The sequence below is a fragment of the Schistocerca piceifrons genome, chromosome 4 (genome assembly GCF_021461385.2).
Source record: "Schistocerca piceifrons isolate TAMUIC-IGC-003096 chromosome 4, iqSchPice1.1, whole genome shotgun sequence".
In the NCBI taxonomy this organism is placed as follows: Eukaryota; Metazoa; Arthropoda; class Insecta; order Orthoptera; family Acrididae; genus Schistocerca; species Schistocerca piceifrons.
Window position 1 is genome coordinate 387,843,592 of NC_060141.1, and position 21,230 is coordinate 387,864,821.

General features: G+C 37.9%; 1 protein-coding gene across 1 annotated transcript in view; it reads right to left on the reverse strand.

Moving 5' to 3' along the window:
• LOC124795862 (E3 ubiquitin-protein ligase highwire-like) overlaps window positions 1-21,230 on the reverse strand; it is a 327,500-nt gene that overhangs the window by 253,682 nt on the left and 52,588 nt on the right. Inside the window, exon 10 of the mRNA XM_047259943.1 lies at window positions 18,234-18,430. Within this exon, the coding sequence (XP_047115899.1) occupies window positions 18,234-18,430 (197 nt within the window). The remainder of the gene's footprint in view (window positions 1-18,233; window positions 18,431-21,230) is intronic.

Here is a 21,230-nt window from a genome sequence, read left to right on the forward strand (position 1 = left end):
AGACTTCAAGAAGAATATAATAATTCCAATCCCAAAGAAAGCAGGTGTTGACAGATGTGAAAATTAACGAACTATCAGTTTAATAAGTCACTGCTGCAAAATACTAACGCGAATTCTTTACAGACGAATGGAAAAACTGGTAGAAGCCGACCTCGGGTAAGATCAGTTTGGATTCCACAGAAATGTTGGAATACGTGAGGCAATACTGACCCTATGACTTATCTTAGAAAATAGATTAAGGAAAGGCAAACCTACGTTTCTAGCACTTGTAGACTTAGAGAAAGCTTTTGACAATGTTTACTGGAATACTCTCTTTCAAATTCTAAAGATGGCAGGGTAAAATACAGGGAGCGAAAGGCTATTTACAATTTGTACAGAAACCAGATGGCAGTTATAAGAGTCGAGGGGCATGAAAGGGAAGCAGCGTTTGGGAAGGGAGTGAGACAGGGTTGTAGCATGTCCCCGATGTTATTCAATCTGTATATTGAGCAAGCAGTAAAGGAAACAAAAGAAAAATTTGGAGTAGGTATTAAAATCCATGGAGAAGAAATAAAAATGTTGAGGTTCGCCGATGACATTGTAATTCTGTCAGAGACAGCAAAGGACTTGGAAGAGCAGTTGAACGGAATGGACAGTGTCTTGAAAGGGGGATATAAGATGAACATCAACAAAAGCAAAACGAGGATAATGGAATGTAGTCGAATTAAGTCGGGTGATGCTAAGGGAATTAGATTAGGAGGTGAGACGCTTAAAGTAGTAAAGGAGTTTTGCTATTTGGGGAGCAAAATAACTGATGATGGTCGAAGTACAGAGGATATAAAATGTAGACTGGCAATGGCAAGGAAAGCATTTCTGAAGAAGAGAAATTTGTTAACATCGAGTATAGATTTAAGTGTCAGGAAGTCGTTTCTGAAAGTATTTGTATGGAGTGTAGCCATGTATGGAAGTGAAACATGGACGATAAACAGTATGGACAGGAAGAGAATAGAAGCTTTTGAAATGTGGTGCTACAGAAGAATGCTGAAGATTAGATGGGTAGATCATGTAACTAATGACGAGGTATTGAATAGAATTGGGGAGAAGAGGAGTTTGTGGCTCAACTTGACAAGAAGAAGGGATCGGTTGGTAGGACATGTTCTGAGGCATCAAGGGATCACAAATTTAGCATTGAAGGGCAGCGTGGAGGGTAAAAATCGTAGAGGGAGACCAAGAGATGAATACACTAAGCAGATTCAGAAGGATGTAGACTGCAGTAGGTACTGGGAGATGAAGAAGCTTGCACAGGATAGAGTAGCATGGAGAGCTGCATCAAACCAGTCTCAGGACTGAAGACAACAACAACAACAACAACAACAACGACAGGGATGTGGAGCCATGCTGACTCCAATGACATGGCCAGCTATGCTAGGTTTGTCAGTTGAGGATCCATGGTAAAAATCGTAGAGGGAGACCAAGAGATGAATACACTAAGCAGATTCAGAAGGATGTAGACTGCAGTAGGTACTGGGAGATGAAGAAGCTTGCACAGGATAGAGTAGCATGGAGAGCTGCATCAAACCAGTCTCAGGACTGAAGACAACAACAACAACAACGACGACGACAGGGATGTGGAGCCATGCTGACTCCAATGACATGGCCAGCTATGCTAGGTTTGTCAGTTGAGGATCCATGGTATGTACAGCCCCATCAAGGTAGTCCCATGGATTCTCGATTGGGTTAAAATCTGGGGAGTTAGGTGGCCATCGGAGTATGGTAAATGTACCTTGGTGCTCTTTGAGCCATGCATGTACACTGCAAGCTGTGTGACATGTTGTGTTCCTGCTGGTAGCTACCTTCATGCCAAGGAAAAACAAACTGCATGTAGGGGTGGACACGGCCCCAAGGATAGATGCATACTTGTATTGATTCGTTGTGCCTTGCAGAATGATGAGATCACCCGGGGAATGTCACAAAAACATTCCCCAGAACATAGTGGGCCCTCCTCCAGCCTGGACCCTTCCAATTATTGTTGCAGGCTGTTTGCTTTCATGCCATACATGCCAATGGCCATTCGTCCAAAAGAGCATCAAACTTGATTTATCTGAAAAGGCCTCTTGTTGCCACTCAGGGGTATCCACCTGCAGTACTGGCACGCAAATTCCAGCCTTCATCACTAATGAACAGCAGTCAGCATGAGTACGTGAACCAAGCACCAGCTGCAAAATGTTCACTAAACAATCATTGAGGAGACACTGTCGGTAGCACCTTGGTTCATCTGGGCCGTCAGTCACTCAACAGTTGCATGTCTATTCACCTGTACAAATCTTCACAGTCATTGTTCACCCCTGTCATCTGTGCCTCATGGTGCACCACAGTTGCTTCGGCACTGGTTTTCGACAAAGCGGCACACATACAGTCTACAGACTTAGCCATTTTGGAAATTCTTCTGCCCTTGGTCCGAAAGCCAATAATTATGCCCTTTTGGACATCAGATAAATTGCTCCGTTCCTGCATTATGACAATGGCTGCACTCTTTTCAATGTCCCCCCGATGACCCTACATACCCTCCACTGCTAGAGCTGACACCTACCACTTGTGGTGGTATTGCACACTGATGTCAAACATTACTACGACTGGACTGTGTATTAAGAGCATTTATTTAAAATACATTTCATGCTGATGATCTGGACTCATGCTAATGCTTAACCCTTAGTTTCTGTTTGACTTCACTGCTCATCTAAGACAGTACTGCCAAGAATTTACATTCACTCCAAAATTATCCTCAAAGTTTTGTTTTATTTTCACCTGTCTGCTATGTAACATTGACAATTTCTTTTGAGAACTAACAGTTAGTATCTTAGCTCCTCTCACCTTTAAATTTATCGTGTTAAGCACTAAGACACAATTATATCTATTTTCTCATAATGAAACTATCTCCAATTCAAGATATCTGTCATTTAGCAGACACTTCTCCACTGAAAATAAAAACAGGAAAAATATTGCAGACATATGTTCACTTGTCAGAGGAGAAACAGTTGGGAGATAATGCAACTTAAATGGAAAAAGAATAGCATCATTACTACAGAAACCACTTTCTAGAGGCCATATTTGATTCACAACTGAACTGAAGCCCTCATATTAAGACAATTATTGGTGCATACAAAAAAAAGGAATTCCGGTGGGAAGTTCGCGACATTATTCTTCCCACTTTATACTGTGTTCTGATACCTTCATATTATCATGGATGCATGTCTCTAAAAAGTATTGCACACAACTAGTCTGACATCCGCCTTGTAGCTATACCACCCTTTCCACACTCCATTTAAAAAATATCCTTATTCTGAAAAAAAAATTGCATTACACCTACATAAAACTATGCTAAGCAACCATTTTATTCTCCAAAGAACAACAGATATTAACCATCTATTGGTGCAAAATGGTGAAATGCTCTTACAAACTGGGAGTTCTGGAGGTACAACCAGAAGATAACCTCTTGACTAAAAACATTTACAATGCTGGGATATTTGAAAAATTGAATATATCACAGTGAGTTATTTCCAATGTTCCATTATGATTAATGACTGAATCTGTTAAAATATTCCAGTAGCAAAAAATATGTTGATGGTCCTACCAAAACTAGAGTGTACGAGTAATTCTCAGACCTTGGAGAAAAGTGGGCAGGTTATATTCAAACCTACACTGACAGTTCAAAAATCAGTACAAGAAATGACACTAGATATGCTTTCTTCTGTCTACAAAAGGTGAAGAAAGTTATCTTCATTTGCCCAAGATGCTTAATAGAAATGAATTTATATTGCAAACATAGGAATGATGTCAGTGGTGGAGGTGTGCTTATAGCTTTAAATAATACAACAATATCCAATGAGGTTAGAGGGTAAGGGAAGTGGTAAATGTGGATCGCATATGGTAATCTTGTGCTTTTAATAGACCCCCCCTAGATCTAGTGGCAGAACATTTCAAAGAAAATTGTGCAACAGAGGAAAGGTGACTGGAACATACACATCTGAAAGAGGGGCCAAGAGGCGGCACTGCCCCCTCCTAGAATCTGTGATAGGCTATTCATGAATTTCAAAATTCTGGCATATTTGTACACAGGCTGTCTCTGGTTCTACATACCTGTCTGCAACAGCTAACACAGTGTCTTTAGTAAACACTATGTGGTTTGACTGTCAGGTGGTTCATAGGAAATCATACATTTTTCTTGTTGTGGTGTTAGTCTTGGTGCTGTTCTGGAGTCAAGATGGATGTATATATTTACAGAACATTACCAAAATAGAGTACCCGATCTTTTCTCTGCCAATTCCTTGTACAGCCCTTAATTAGCTACTTTGGGCCCAAATACAGAAACAACACAAATTCCTGCATTCAAAGAGACAAAAAATGGGAAATATCAAGATCAGAAAGGTGTTTGGGCCTCTTTGAAGTATACTGCTCTTAAAAACTGTATGAGTGCAACCTGGCATGACATACAGCCATTGAGTTATGAGTTCTGTAGTCTATTTGCCATGTCTGTACAGTAATGTGCCAGTGCAGGGAGATGAAGACTATTTCAATTGAGTCCTAGGCCATTAAGAGCTGGTACTACCAATCAATTTTACAGTTGTTTTCAAAAGGTTTCCTACATCCATATTCGTATGAATAATATAAATAATATAAAAGATGAGTCTACCTCCAAAAAATATTTACTGGATAATTATTACATGCTTAAGGTACAATAAGCTTTGTGTACTTCCTGTCAAAGTTATTTCTTGGGGCAGTGCATGTTCTCAGATGATCAGTTGTGTCACAAATGGAACTTTTTCAATCTCACCCCCTCATGAGATACCTATACGACTTTACAGAAAAGTACAGAATAACCTCACTTTTACGTTCCCAGAATTAAAGTTTTCCCACGGTTCACGACATTTTTTTATCAGTCCCATCAAATTTCCTACGCCCACAATGTTAATTTGCACCTGATTCTGCATCAACGTATTTATAATTTTCCCATGATTTACGCATTACGTAAAAATGTTTGTGGAAAAAAAAAAAAAGATGCTGGCATGATGTTGGCCGTCCAGTAGTGTTTACAAATATTATGTGGCTAAGTTTTTTGACACCAGGGCATTCTACTCTGGGGATTTGAAGTGGTTAACATGTAAAAGTTGGAACAATTCATCACATATCTCCTGCTGCTGCCAAGCTCTACTTGGCATGGTGGCTGATGTGAGTAACCAGGTTCATTCGAATGAAGATATCATGACCAATCAAATCATTTCCAAACTGTCTCCACTGCGCAAACACAGTTTTGTAATTGTTGTGATCATCATGACACCATTGTCGAACTATATTTAGCATGTTTCGGCATATGGCCACGTGGAGTGCTATTTGACACAGTCATTCACTTTGTGTTGCTCAAATGTTTTTTAGTGCTGGTTATGTCTTTTATCCATACCGAGCAAAACCTGTTTTGAGAATTTATTCTCATTGTCAAGTGCAGTATTTATGAAAGTATTTTTTGTGATGTTACACAAACAATGTGAGTGATAGTTTGTGTATGTGCTTGGGTGTGTGTGTGTGGTTTTATACATAACTCCTGACTGATAACCTCAAAAGGACAACTACAGTGCAAGTGACAGAATAACACATATTCAAACACCATACTAAATACTTATTTACATATTTGCAGTTGACAATGAGAAAAAATTCTCAAAACGCGTCATGCTAAGTGTGAAAAAATATATAACTAGTGCAGTATTTCACGATTTAAATAATGAATGATACCTGCAGACTTTCAAAAGCATTGATTATGACATATGAAATTGAGTCAAATGTTCCTACTTCCCAGACTGTTATCAATTCCAGGTACATCAGTGATTTTTATTAGATAATAAACCTTCATCAGATAACAAACAAAGTCTCTGACTAGTCTTTTGATGCCTGTTATGCGCATATATTATACATAAAGTGCAAGGGCATATATACACGTAACTTTTACGGCTTAAAACGTTATTTCCCACATTTTACATGTTAATGCGTTGTACACTATTTTTTCGATGTCCCTTGAAAAGTGTAAAAGTGAGGTTTCACTGTAGATAAAAAAAACTTGCTCCTCTTCTAGCAGCATTTTGTCAAATGCTACTGGAGAAATGAAATGTTCCAAGAGACTGGAAAAACACACAGATCATTTCTGCAATAGGGGCAGTCAAACAGATGTAAAATTTTGGAACATGTTTTTCACCCACATATTGTGACAAATACTTGAACATGGATTCCACAAATAACAATCGCGTGAAAACCCAGCTTACTATGTTCATCCATATTGTCCGGAAGGCACTCTGGTTCTACATACCCATGTACAACAGCTAATACAGAGACTTTAGTAAACACTACGTGGTTTCACTGTCAGGTGGTTCATAGGAAATCATACATTTTTCTTGTTGTGGTGTTAGTTTTGGTGCTGTTCTAGAGTCAACTGTACAACATGGAGTAGAACATTTCAAAAGTGCCACGAAGGATACCCGAGGCAGCACTACTGATAAAATTTCCATGTGCAGAGAGCTGCTGCATCCTGTGAAGAGACAGGGACAGGAAAGAAAGTTCTAAAGCTGTAGCTACAAAAGAAGTATTATCGCTCAGGCTGCAGAATGCTTTAACTTCACAGGACATCTCATCATTTTAAATTTGTTTAAATAAGAAAAGTTTGTTTCATATGAGAGTAAATTTCCATACAGCACTCAGATTGATGCCATTTTCCCTGACTTCAGCCTAATGAACAAAACATAAGCATATAGAGCAGAGGTGGTTCCTCCTGTGGCACAACAGAGCAATGAACCCCATTTAATACTACTTTGTGATGCTCAAAGAGCATAACATGAATTTTTATATATCATGACAAAGCTGTTAGTGGACTAATCAAACTGAAGACCAAAATTGGTAATGTGAATATTATACTTAGTAAGCAGTCTTGATGTTATAAATTATTATTTAAACCCATAGAAATATCAATGAGAAATATTAACGTATGAGAAAATTTAACAGTGCATAAAGATTTAAAACTTAAAATTCACCCATTCTTCTGCCTCTGTGACACAATTATTTAGTTATATGTATGAACTGCCCCATCGATGTCAACAGTCATCCTTGACACTGGAAGTCAGTTCTTACACGCTCGGTTCAATTCGTGTACAAAATTCACTTCTGCACCCCCAATGATTACATTCCAGCCACTGGTTTCACAGTGAGGTGTGGAGGAGGGACTGGGGCAGGCACTTTCTTCTATTCTGAGCACTGGAGCAAAACTCTGGCATATATCTGCCATGGCATTTGTTTCCCCACTCTTGCCAGAGTGTGGTTTCCTCTTCGTCCACAATCATTTTGCCAACACGACAAATAAATATCAGATTTCAAAACTAATTCATACCTGCACTATTCCCTAACTTATAATATCTGTTATTTTCTTACTGCCTACAGGCAATTATATTTCTGAAACTGAAATAACAAGAGTCTAGTCAGCAACAACAGGTAGGAGTTTTCCCTTATTTGTTGCAGTTAAATTACAAATAATGACACCAGCTTATTATGTTTGTCACGTGGGAGGATGCAGTTGTGAGTTTGAAGATGTGAGTACACAGATGTGCAGTGTCTGTGTGTCAAGGCAATATGTGTGATAATTCAGTGCAGAGGTTTACAGAAACAAATGTCTCTTCCTTGAAGATAAGCCCTGTATCAAGGATCTAGAGAAGAAATCAAGTTAGTCAAGAAAATGAAATATAAAAATAAAGATATTGGACAGATTTTCAGACCAGCATTTATAAGAACATGTCATCATAATATCACAAACAAACTATACTGTTTCCATGTTTGTTGCATTCTAGAATAGTGCCCACCCAAGCAACATTAATATCCTCAGTAAACTACAGTTTGTATTCAAGAAGAGCTACTCACTTTGGAATGCCATTTATACATTCACCTACAAAATCATACAAATTTATATTATACTGCATATACATTATAAATTTGGGAAATGATGTCAGTAGGGAAAAGGATCGATAGTTATTGACATCTCTCCTATCACCTTTCTTCTTGTCCGTAAGTTGAAACTGATTGTAGGCCAAGCAATGAGTCAAGAAACACACATTATAATTTTTCCACTGACCTTAGAGCAAACCCTAGTTCTTTTTGTAGTTCTTCACATTGAACAGTGCTGCTAACTGACAAATGAACAGGAAAGTCCCTCTCACGCCCAACACAAATGAAATTTTAAATAAAAATCTATGCGAGTAGCAAACAAAAACAGAGAGTAACTTGTAGAATGCCTGGAGCAAATTGAGCCTACGTCTTGACAAACTGCTACAATTACTCAAGCAAGAGGTCTCTGTCTGAAATTAGAGCACCCAGCACTTCAATTTCAGTCAATTTTAATCACATTATGCCACATGCTGAGGCAGTGTACAGTCAATTACAAAAATGAGTAGTTGAATTTCCAACTGTACAACAAAGGATATCTGAGGCAGCATTACTGATAAAATTTCCATGTGCATAGAGCTACTGCATCCTGTGAAGAGACAGGGACAGGGAACAAAGTTCTAAAACTGTAGCTGCAAAAGAAGTATTATCACTCTGGCTGCAGAATGCTTTAACTTCGCAGGAAATCTCTCATCATTGCAGATTTGTTTGACTAGGAAAAGTTTGTTTCATATGAGAGTAAATTTTCATACAGATTGCTGCAAAGGTCTTGTGAAATATATCCCTTCTTTGAATGCAATAATCTGAAAATGGAGATTCAAATAACAAACTTGAGGAATGAACTTAGAACTCTCATAGGTACTGCTCCATTTCTGCAATTCCTGCTCAAATACCTAATTTGCAGGAGTCTTCCAGTGAAAAATCGGAACTCCTGAAAGTGATGTCAACAAACCAATGACACTAGCTGTTGCAAAGAAATGTTTCTCTACCATGAAGAGAACAAAAACTTTTCTGTGAAGTAATATAATCCAAGAACACTAGCAGTACTCTCCACGGAGAAAGACTTTTACTTGTTAATAAGCAGCAAGGCAGACTTCAGTAAATGTCTTGTTGAAAGGTTCACTGCTCTTAAACATTCATTGTCAGGTAAGAATAGCAATAACATAAGGAAAAGGTACACTTCAACTCATCGTAAAGATGACACATTGAGTTGCAGACAGGCACAACAAAAGGACACTTACACATTAGCTTTCAGCCAAAGCCTTCTTCAGAAAAGGAGGGAAACACATATTCATTCACACAAGCAAGTACTCCTCATGCACACATGACCGACATCTCTGGCAACTCAAGTTTACATGTAAGTGTCTTTTTGTTGTGCCTGTCCACAACTCCATGTGTCATCTTATGGTTAGTAGCAGTATATCTTTTCCTTGAATTGTTGATATTCCAACCTGGAGTTTCCATTGTAAGGCAAGTGTATTTCTATATAGAATTTATTATGTTTTCAGAATGAGATTTTCACTCTGCAGCAGTGTGTGCATTGATATGAAACTTCCTGGCAGATTAAAACTGTGTGCCGCACCAAGACTCAAACTTGGGATCTTTGGCAAGTGCTGTACCTTCTGAGCTACCCAAGCACAACTCATGCCCTCTGCCAGTTTCATTTATTATGTTATTCATTTTTAGCCATTATGTTAGCTTTTTGGAAATTTGTAATCATACTTCAACTGAACACCTAGAAAAAATTCCATGAACTGCTACTGGTACAAAGTATCAGATCAACTTTATGACTGGACTGAAATGTTCCTAGCATAAAAGTTCCTAGCATATAAAACACAGCACGTCATTCTCAATGGATAGAAATCTTCTGACATAGGCCATACCCCAAGTGTGTATTATAGGGCCATTATTGTTCATAATACATATAAATGACCTGCAGAATAACATCAGAAGCTCCATGGGGTGTTGGTAGATGTATACGGAGAAATTGTGGCACAAAGCAACTCTAGAGAAATGCCAAGAAAACCTGCAAACAATTGACATCTGGTGCTGTGATTGGCAATTGACAGTCAACACTAACAAATGTAATTTGCTCACAAATAGGTGCACAGGCCAGTTGATAAAATAGTTATGATATAGTCCCTAGAAAGAGGCACATCTATTAAATATGTGAGTATGCACGCTCAGCCATTTAAAGTGGAATGATAGCATAAATATGGAGTAGGGAAGGCAGATGCTAGACAAAAATTTCTTGGCATAATCCTCAAGAAGTGGAGTCTACCCTTGAAGGAGATGGCTAGCACAACCCTTGTTCAGCTGATACTTCAGAATTGTTCCTGAGTCTAGATTCAAAGAAGAGCAGAATATTTTGTCACAGGTTTGTTTAGTAAGTGGGAAAGTATCACAGAAATGCTCATCCAACTGCTCTTGAAGATGCTACAAGAGAGACACTGTGCATAATGTTATAATTAACTGTTAAAATAGTGAGAGTATGCATTTCTAGATAAGTTTACCAATATATTGCTTTCAGCTACATACGAGGTGTGTTCAAAAAGTAAGGTGACTCTATATTTTTATGAAAAAATATTTATCTATTCATCAATATTCACACTGTCCTCTTCAAAGTAATACCCCTCAGATACAATACACCTGTGCCAATGCTTCTTTCAATCCTCGGAGCACTTCTCATAAGCACTTTTTGATACGGCCTTGAGTACTTCCAGTGATGCAATTATTATTTCCTCAGTTGTTGAAAATCTTCGTCTTTTCATAGGTCTCTTGTTTTGGGAACAGGAAAAAGTTGCAGGGGGCCAAATCCAGTGAATATGATGGCTGAGGAATGAGTGTCGTGTTTTTTTTTTTTTTTTTTGGCCAGAAAGTCCCTCACAAGCAATGATGAATGAGCAGGTGCATTGTCGTTTGACATTTGGTCGACTTTGCTGTCCTTTTTTCAGTCTTGGCTCTTCAGGATGTTTCCATTGGGACAACTGGGCTTTGGTTTCGACATCATAACCATAAATCCATGTTTCGTCACCAGTTATGAACCTTTTGAGCAAATCAGGATCATCATTGATATCATCCAAGAGTTCCTAAGCGATGTTTATGTGATAATAACGTGTCATGCCCAAAACATCAAAAAAACTTGCATGACATGAGCCGACAGATAAGTCAACATCCTTAGCAACTTCTCTTATGGTAATTTGATTATTTTCCAAAACATTTTCTTCACAGCTTCGACGTTATCATCTGTTGTTGATGCGCTGGGGCATCCAGAGCCAGGTACGTCATTGTCATCTTCTCAGACATCTTGGAAGAGCTTGTACCACTTGTACTTGTACTTGTTTTTACTAACAGCAGACTCAACATATGCCACTATCAACATTTCAAGTATTTTAGAGCACTTGATTCCATTTTTCACACAAAATTTGATGCAAATTCTTTGCTCCATTTTTTACAATAATCAAAAATTGCCAAGCACACTAAAACACACCTAACCTTTCTATCTGTCAAGAACAAAATATGCTGTACACTTGAAATTGTGAACATATGTTCGGGACATGTGTACCAACATAACAAAAAAAAAGTTCGATAAGCGAATATATGTTGCCTGTGCAATCTTACTTTTTGAGCAACCCTCATATACCTCTGAGTATACCATCAAGGTAAAATTATAGAAATCTGAGCTCATACAGAGGCTAACCAAAAGTCATTCTCCACGTTCATCATTTACGACTACAACAGTAAATGGAGGAAGTGACAGTGGTACATGAAATATCCTTCAACACAGTATAGGTAGAAATAGAAAATAATAATTGACTCACAAATAGTTTTGAAACCAATATGTTAAAGAAACTGTTTCTACATTGAGTTTAAAGGGAAATTAGCAGCAGGAGACAGTTAACACCAACTAAAACGGAAATTAGCAGCAGGAGAAAGTTAACACCAAGATAGCACCACCGATTGTACTTACACATCAATGACAAGCCTATGCTTAGCAACACAAATATCTACAAGGGAAGAACAAATCATATACTTTATATACTGTACTCTTATACACTATTTGTCCCAAGTATGGTATTCAATACATATAGTGAACGCACGTCACAAGTGTATCTTTTACAATATCAGAGATAGCAAGATATCTCTAACACGAGGCTCTTTGCACCGACCAACAGTTCCATATTTTCTCTGTGACAGTGGTGTCCAATATAACTAAGATTTGGGATGTTTAGTGTTTGACAGTTATAACATGTACACAAGACAACCTGTGTAGAGAGACAGGTGGTGGATCCTACTGTGAGCATACAGACATGATTATAATTAGAAATCAAATATCCATGGATATTCTATGACTTCTAGCTTCACATAATTAACATTATAAATATTTCATATCTGACACACCCATTATTTGATATCCACCCACACACACACAACAGTAAGTAACCTTATTTTTCTATTGTAATGCATACAGACATTGCTATGTATGCACTTATTCATTTGTCCACTCTATCAGATGTCACCAATAATAGGCCAAACACCCCAAAAATGATCTGGCAATTAAATATTTTTACCTTCAGCCCATGGTGTACAGCAAGATGTCTTCAAACTAGTATACAGATCTGCACTGTCATGGTAAACTTTTTATGTATCAACAAGCTTCTGTGCATCACTGGAGTAGACAGTTTGCCAGTTGCTGCTCAGGCTCACTGACTGGTCAGCCAGTTCTCACTTAAAGAGTCTTTAGGAGACAACAACAATGACTGTGTTTTTGTGCATGTGTCTGTGTGTGTGTGTGTGTGTGTGTGTGTGTGTGAGAGAGAGAGAGAGAGAGAGATAGAGAGAGAGAGAGAGAGAGAGAGAGAGAGAGAGAGTGTACACATTCTCAACTTTCTCAAGACGGGCATTCTCTGAAAGTTAAGCAAAACATATTTTTTGCAAAACATATTTTTTAATTTGCTTTTATCTGTATCCTGTGGTTATTTTTAAGCTTACCTCCCATCTTTTAGTTACGTATCTGTGCTGGACTGTTATTCTAATAATGAACTTATCAACTACCAGTTCACAATGAGCTGCTATTGGTGACATAATGTCAAAAAGCCTTCACAGCACCTCTATAGAAAATTTTTTGCATAATGAACAGGCCTATGAAGCAGTATCCAAAATTTCCAAGTCTGCCTTTGCAGCCATTGCCTTTTCATCAAAGACACAATTTTCATCAATTAGCCATGATTACACTCTTAGAAAAACAGTAGAAATACAGTAGAAGAAGAATGGGTACCTTTGAGGGATGAAGTAGTGAAGGCGGCAGACGATCAAGTAGGTAAAAAGACAAGGGCTAGTAGAAATCCTTGGGTAACAGAAGAAATATTGAATTTAACTGATGAAAGGAGGAAATATAAAAATGCAGTAAATGAAGCAGGCAAAAAGGAATACAAACGTCTCAAAAATTAGATTGACAGGAAGTGCAAAATGGCTAAGCAGGGATGGCTAGAAGACAAATGTAAGGATGTAGAGGCTTATCTCACTAGGGGTAAGATAGATACTGCCTACACGAAAATAAAAGAGACCTTTGGAGAAAAGAGAACCACTTGTATGAATATCAAAAGCTCAGATGGAAACCCTGTTCTAAGCAAAGAAGGGAAGGCAGAAAGGTGGAAGGAGTATACAGAGGGTCTATACAAGTGTGATGTACTTGAGGACAATATTATGGAAATGGAAGAGGATGTAGATGAAGACGAAATGGGAGATATGATACTGTGTGAAGAATTTGACAGAGCACTGAAAGATCTGAGTCGAAACAAGGCCCCAGGAGTAGACAACATTCCATTAGAACTACTGACGGCCTTGGGAGAGCCAGTCCTGATGAAACTCTACCATCTGGTGAGCAAGATGTATGAGACAGGCGAAATACCTTCAGACTTCAAGAAGAATATAATAATTCCAATCCCAAAGAAAGCAGGTGTTGACAGATGTGAAAATTACCGAACAATCAGTTTAATAAGCCACAGCTGCAAAATACTAACATGAATTCTTTATAGACGAATGGAAAAACTAGTAGAAGCCGACCTCGGGGAAGATCAGTTTGGATTCCGTAGAAATATTGGAACACGTGAGGCAATACTGACCCTACGACTTATCTTAGAAGCTAGATTAAGGAAACGCAAACCTACATTTCCAGCATTTCTAGACTTAGAGAAAGTGTTTGACAATGTTGACTGGAATACTCTCTTTCAAATTCTGAAGGTGGCAGGGGTAAAATACAGGGAGCGAAAGGCTATTTACAATTTGTACAGAAACCAGATGGCAGTTATAAGAGTCGAGGGGCATGAAAGGGAAGCAATGGTTGGGAAGGGAGTGAGACAGGGTTGTAGCCTCTCCTCGATGCTATTCAATCTGTATATTGAGCAAGCAGTGATAGAAACTAAAGAAAAATTCGGTGTAGCTATCAAAATCCATGGAGAAGTAATAAAAACTTTGAGGTTTGCCGATGACATTGTAATTCTGTCAGAGACAGCAAAGGACTTGGAAGAGCAGTTGAACGGAATGGATAGTGTCTTGAAAGGAGGATATAAGATGAACATCAACAGAAGCAAAACGAGAATAATGGAATGTAGTTGAATTAATTCGGGTGATGCTGAGGGAATTAGATTAGGAAATGAGACACTTAAAGCAGTAAAGGAGTTTTGCTATTTGGGGAGCAAAATAACTGACGATGGTCGAAGTAGAGAGGATATAAAATGTAGACTGGCAATGGCAAGGAAAGCGTTTCTGAAGAAGAGAAATTTGTTAACATCGAATATAGATTTAAGTGTCAGGAAGTCATTTATGAAAGTATTTTTATGGAGTGTGGCCATGTATGGAAGTGAAGCATGGACAATAACTAATTTGGACAAGAAGAGAATAGAAGCTTTCGAAATGTGGTGCTACAGAAGAATGCTGAAGATTAGATGGGTAGATCACATAACTAATGAGGAGGTATTGAATAGGATTGGGGAGAAGAGAAGTTTGTGGCACAACTTGACTAGAGGAAGGGATCGGTTGGTAGGACATGTCCTGAGGCATCAAGGGATCACGAAATTAGTATTGGAGGGCAGCATGGAGGGTAGAAATCGTAGAGGGAGACCAAGAGATGAATACACTAAGCAGATTCAAAAGGATGTAGGTTGCAGTAGGTACTGGGAGATGAAGAAGCTTACACAGGACAGAGTAGCATGGAGAGCTGCATCAAACCAGTCTCAGGACTGACGACCACAACAACAACAACAACAACAACAACACTCTTAGCAACCCCATTCATATGTAAGCATAGGTGTAAAAACCTCTCATATTTCTTTAAATGTATCCTGGAAGCAGTGCCAAAACATATCTAGATCACCTCAGTTGTTGACACTTGTGAGAAACTTCATCACACCACCTCAGAAAACCCGTTATTCTTGTCCAATGCTACCAATCCCTACAGTCTTCCAATTTGAGCTATAGTTGGTGTAAGACGCAAAAACAAGCAAGCCAAAGCAGTCAAGTACATTGGTGTTATTCATTTTTCAATAAAGTGTTTTATAAGGATAGAGAAGTGTCAGATACTATATTGATCTCATACAACAATAAAATCAAGTAGTATCAGAGTTTGATGTGATATCTACACAAACTTATTCACATAAAAAAAAAAAAATCAGAATAATGAAAGGAGCAGAGAAGATTGTTTTACTTTATTCATCTTCCACTGTTTAATTGTTTTGAGATGATAGGAGTATTCTTCTGAAAGTATGCTACTCTTTGTTGGTATTGACGACAATAGGCAAAAACAATGGATTTCCTTTAATCTTTATTCATTTGCCACTGATCATTTTTCATGAAACTGGTTTCATCATAAATAAATAACAGTAGTGTAGTCAAATTACATGGTGCACCTACAGTCTTAAATACTAAAATTAACACTGTTCATACAAAGTGAAAGAGTGCAGCTATAGTTGTAAATATTAAAATCAACATTGGCCATATCAGAGAATTCTTTTATAATGTAATGAAGGTTTTTTGTTAGCTAGAAATAGCATTTTATTTTGAAATTTTTAAATGGCAAGAATCAAGCAGGGAGAAGAAACTAGTTCAAGATTTTGTAGATGTTCATTTTCTGGAAGTTTCCTGTTATTGCTAGCCTGTGCCTTTCAAAGTCAATATTTTCCTTATTTCTAGTGTCATGTTTGTGAATTATTTCCCTGTCAGTACCTTCTTTAACGTTGTTCCTGATGAAGATAGAGTCACACACACACACACACACACACACACACACACACACACACACACACACAGATTCACTACTGTTTTTATCCCAAACCTGGTAAAAAGAGGATGACATGCTATGTAGAACCAGTCAGGAATGTTACACGAACAATTTTTTCCCCACATTTACAAACAAGTTTATTGGTTGCAAACCAATTTAATGCAAAGTCAAGAGAGTCTTGCAAAATCTTATCAAGAGTAAGTGAAGTTGTGTCATCAGCATAAAAGATTACAGTTGTGACACACAACTGGGCAGGTCACTGAAAGCAGTAATGAAGAACAAGGAGCCAAGGACAGAACCCTGTGGAACACCTGTACCAGTTTTTACAAGGAAGAATGTCAATTTCTAATTGAGACAAACTGTCTTCTGTTGCTCAAGTAGGAGGAAATTACTGCTAATGTAGATTTGTATATACCATAATACTGTTAGTAATATGTTAAAAGGAATGCAATCAAAACTCTTTCCTTACATTGCGTAATGACACCAGCTTCTTATTTTTGAAAGCTGTTAAAAAGTCTGACCAAAAATTTCCAGAACAGCTGCAGTGGTATTTTTACCTGGCCAAAATCAATGCTGATTGTTGCAAAGGTCATGCTTTTCAAAATAATTGGTTAGTTGAATGTACATGGTGATTCAAATATTTTGAGAGTACTGGCACAGCAGAAACTGGGCAGTAGTTCTGTAGGAGCTGTTTTTTCAGAAATATTTTACAGACCTCACTGAGCATGATTTCATTCTAATGAAAGCTAGGCCATACAGACACAGTGGAACCAAGTAGATCCCTTGCAGATGTGTCTGTGGCTATAATTCTGTCTCCAAGTTCTCTAAATGTGACACAGTAGTCACTCAATTATCCTAGTCTGAGCAGAGTTTGATATACCTGGTTACAAGAATTATCTTGTCTTATAACTTCCCATGCTGCCTTACAATTATATGGAACACCTTTATGTACCTTTCATATGCTGCTTTTTTGGCTTTTATGAGCTTAGCTTTGTAATACTTTTTATTTCAAAGGTAAGCATAGTAAATCATATCTCTCTGTTAAGTCCCTTTATTATCCTCATTGTTATATATTCAATACAAAATAAGCATGTTTTCTCTAATTTGTGTTAACTCTTTGTACCAGTTCGCTAACTTTTATTAATCAGGAAGAAAAGTACCAAAAAAGTTATCAAAACCACTTTCAACTCCAGTTTTTCCTGTTTGGCACTGATATACTGAGTCTAAATTTGCATTCTTTTGTTTGCCAATAAATGACATAATGTGCTTGTCTCTCTGACCTCTCACCCATGCTACACTAAATTCATGGGAATACTCTTGTTGCTTATAATAAAGTAAATTAACAATAATATAATGTGGTGTAATAAAGCTTCTTGTGGGTGTCAAAATGCTACTACTTTCATTTATTTGTTTTCATCAGATGTTATATAAAAACTACTTCTATTCAGCTGTCAAGAAGTTCAGCAAAAATATTGAAGTCCCTTGGTCTACAGATAATACAGTAGTGATAATTCTAAGATAGGTATTATCACCAAATGGGAACTGCGAAACTATATAATGTGAACTACGAAACTATATGGTGGGTCCTATTATTCTTACTGTATGTATTCTTAAAAGAAGTTTTATTTTCTTTGTCGATTCTGCTGCTAAGAAACAAAGACATTGGTTGCACCTCCATCATTGCTGTTCCTTCCTAAGATTCACAGCACGTGTGTGGTTTCAACTCTTGTTCATTTATTTTTCATAATTTTGAATATCTGCTACTCTGGAAGCACCACGGGATATTACATTGCGCTACTGAAAGTGATGCTCATATCGCAGCACTGTTAGAAAAATTGGATACTACCTTGCGTATGAAGTCAGCTGCATATAAGAAAGCACAACAAAACTGAAAAGAGCTGAATGATGGCACACCAACATTTCTAGAAAAACTTATCAAGCATTATGACGCAGGACATAGTAAACATCTAAGTAGAACCACAACTACACATTTCTCCAAATATTTTACCTGGAATTGGAACGGGGCTCGAGCTGCGGCTTAGGCGTGGTGACACAGTTCCTGGTGCACTGGCCTTCGGACTTGAACTGCGTGAGGTTCTGCGTGGAGTGCCAGGGGGTGTAACACCATTTCCATTAGCACGACTCTCACCAATTGCCTTCACTAGGTCTTTCACTGATACTCCAGCTAATTCAGGTGGCAAGTCTCTATTGATACATAAATATTGTTCCTTTATAGATATTCTATCTGTAAAACACACACACACACACACACACACACACACACACACACACACACACACCACATGTACTAGAAAAACATCTTCATGTATAAGACTTCTTCACAAACATGTCAAAATGTGCAGCATCAATCAAATTAATGAAAACATGTAGGAACATTTCTTTTGTATCTGAACATCACCTAGTGGTTTGCATTCATTACTTACTTTCACTGAATTCCTTCTGGTTTGTTTAATAAAGCATACATGGCCAATTTTGAAAAAAATCATAAATATGCACTGTACACGAATATAACTGCAACAAAAAATGTTTAGAATTTGAGGGAATCATGTCTCTATAAGATTATCTGCATAAAAAATAAAAACTTGTGACAGATATTTACTACATCTATATCCATACTCTGCAAACCATTTCCAAGTGTATGGCACAGTGTACTCACTCCCCTTTGCACTGTGTATTAAGACTTCTTCCTATTCTATTCACGCATGAAGAATGAGGAAAAGTAACTGCTTAATTTGCCTTTGTGTGAGCTGTAATTAGCCTAATTTTGTCTTCATGGATGCTACAAGAAAGATACACAGGCTTCTTAAGAGAGCATTTTGTGTTTTATACTGTTCAAATAAAAATAAATAAATAATAACTTATAAAGATTTATAAATAATTAAATATAAATGTAAATAATTGCAATATTTATAGATAATAATAATTATAAATAACATTTATAAACTATTTTATTTTTGTGTCACCTTGTAAATAAAGAGAACAAAGAGAAAACTAATGGTGGCTTTCTCCACACAGAGCATGTGACTGAGTGAGCTGGTGTAAGTGTTTTAGTCAATGGACTCATGTTCAGGAGAGAAATGGTTCAAAGTATCCATCCATCCATCCAGATTTAGGTTTTCCATGATTTCTCTAAATGACTTAAAGGTGAATGGCAAGCTGGTTCCTTTGAAAGTGCACAAAAAATTTCCTTCTCTAACCTGAATAAATTAAGCAAATACTGTGTAAATCATAGGGAGAGATGTGGTTGCAAAAGCTATGGGTAGTCTTATCAACATTTCTGAGTTCTTATTTGCAGGACATTAGCACATATATACTTGGGAGAAGAGGAGAGGGGTGGAGAGGCATTCTGAACATTGAACCCAGCCTAAGAGGGATTCATATCAGCAAACATGTGAGAAAGTGTAAGAGGTCGAAGTTTTAGGAGGGATAGAGTGGTGAGAAGTAAGACACAAGTAGTATGAATAGACATCATCTACAGGCATTCTAGGAGTTTGTCACTGCCAGTATTACGCCCCAAACTTTTCTAAAAAATACATACACATATCAGATCTACTCCAACTTAATATACTGCCAACCATGATCTAAAGACAGACCACTCTATCATCATCCTCCTTCACTGCACTGATAGTTAACCATGAGGAGTGTGCAGCAGAGGAGCTGCGTCTACTATTTGATGCTTTGAGGTACAAAACTGTTTCTCATGACATCACACATCCCTTTCAGATAACCGCAGAAATTTATAAAAATCCTAGGCACCTCTCAAGATTTTGTAACTACCTCAGTAGAATTCCTGACACCATCTGATCTTCACAGTCACAGAAAAGCACAACAAAAAGACTGTCGGAAAATTAGCTTTCGACCAACAAGGCCTTGGTCAAAAGCAGACAAAATACACATACACACACTCATGCAAACACAACTCACAGTCAGGCTCCAGCTGCCACAGACTGCAGTCATGTGTGCGAGTTGTGTTTGCGTGCATGTGTGTATGTTGTCTACTTTTGACAAAGGCCTTGTTGGCCAAAAGCTAACTCATTTTGTTCTGCCTTTTTGAGACTCAGCATCTCCACTTTATGATGAGTAGCAACCATCTTTTTCATTACATTGTTACATTCCATCCTGGCTTTTCCATTGTTTGGCAAAGATAACAATCCTGGCCATTTCATTTTGGTAGGCCAAAACCCCAAATCTACCATCCAGAGCCTTCTCTCCTGCATAAAACATACTATTTCCTAGTGTATCTCCAATCCATTCCCAGTTATTCCAATGTAAAAATCTTCACCTTTGAGAGTCAGACTTACAAACAAATTTGAGGTATAACAACTGAAACATACGTGGTCTTGTCGTGAATCAAATATTTTTCCTGTACTGCATGGAAGTTGCATTCCTCGCACTGCAAAACTGTGACCCCTGGCTTTGAAAAAGTTTACTGTTACAGCTTTGTGATCAGTACTCAAGATAAAGAAGAAGTACCTCACTTCCTCGAACAATTCAATGCTATTTCTCAACTGAAATTAATCTGAACCTCTTCCAAATCCCTACACATCTTCCTGGATGTTGACCTCCATCTCATTCAAGGACATCCATACCTGGGAGCAAGGGGAAGGGCTGTGTCCCCCACTCCCCAGCTCTCAGTGAAAGGAAAAACAGTTCAGACGGGTATTTTTCCATCAAAAGAAAATGATTTAAAAGTCTGTATTATGCAGCTTTTTAACAGAGTTGAAACTGGAACTTTTTTATGGATACTTACAAGTCACCATTCATCTTCCAAAATATTAAAAATACTTCATTCCCCCCAATTTGGTGCCCAGTACAAACCTTCGTATTGATACCCTTGATCTCACTGACTCTGAGGATTCCTTGAAACTCCGCCTGGACATCAGGAATGGGATTACCTTGGCAAACTTTGTATGGAGTGTTGTCTGAAAGCTGACGCAGTCCCTCAGCCACATACTTCCGATGATCAAGTACCACGGTCATGGAA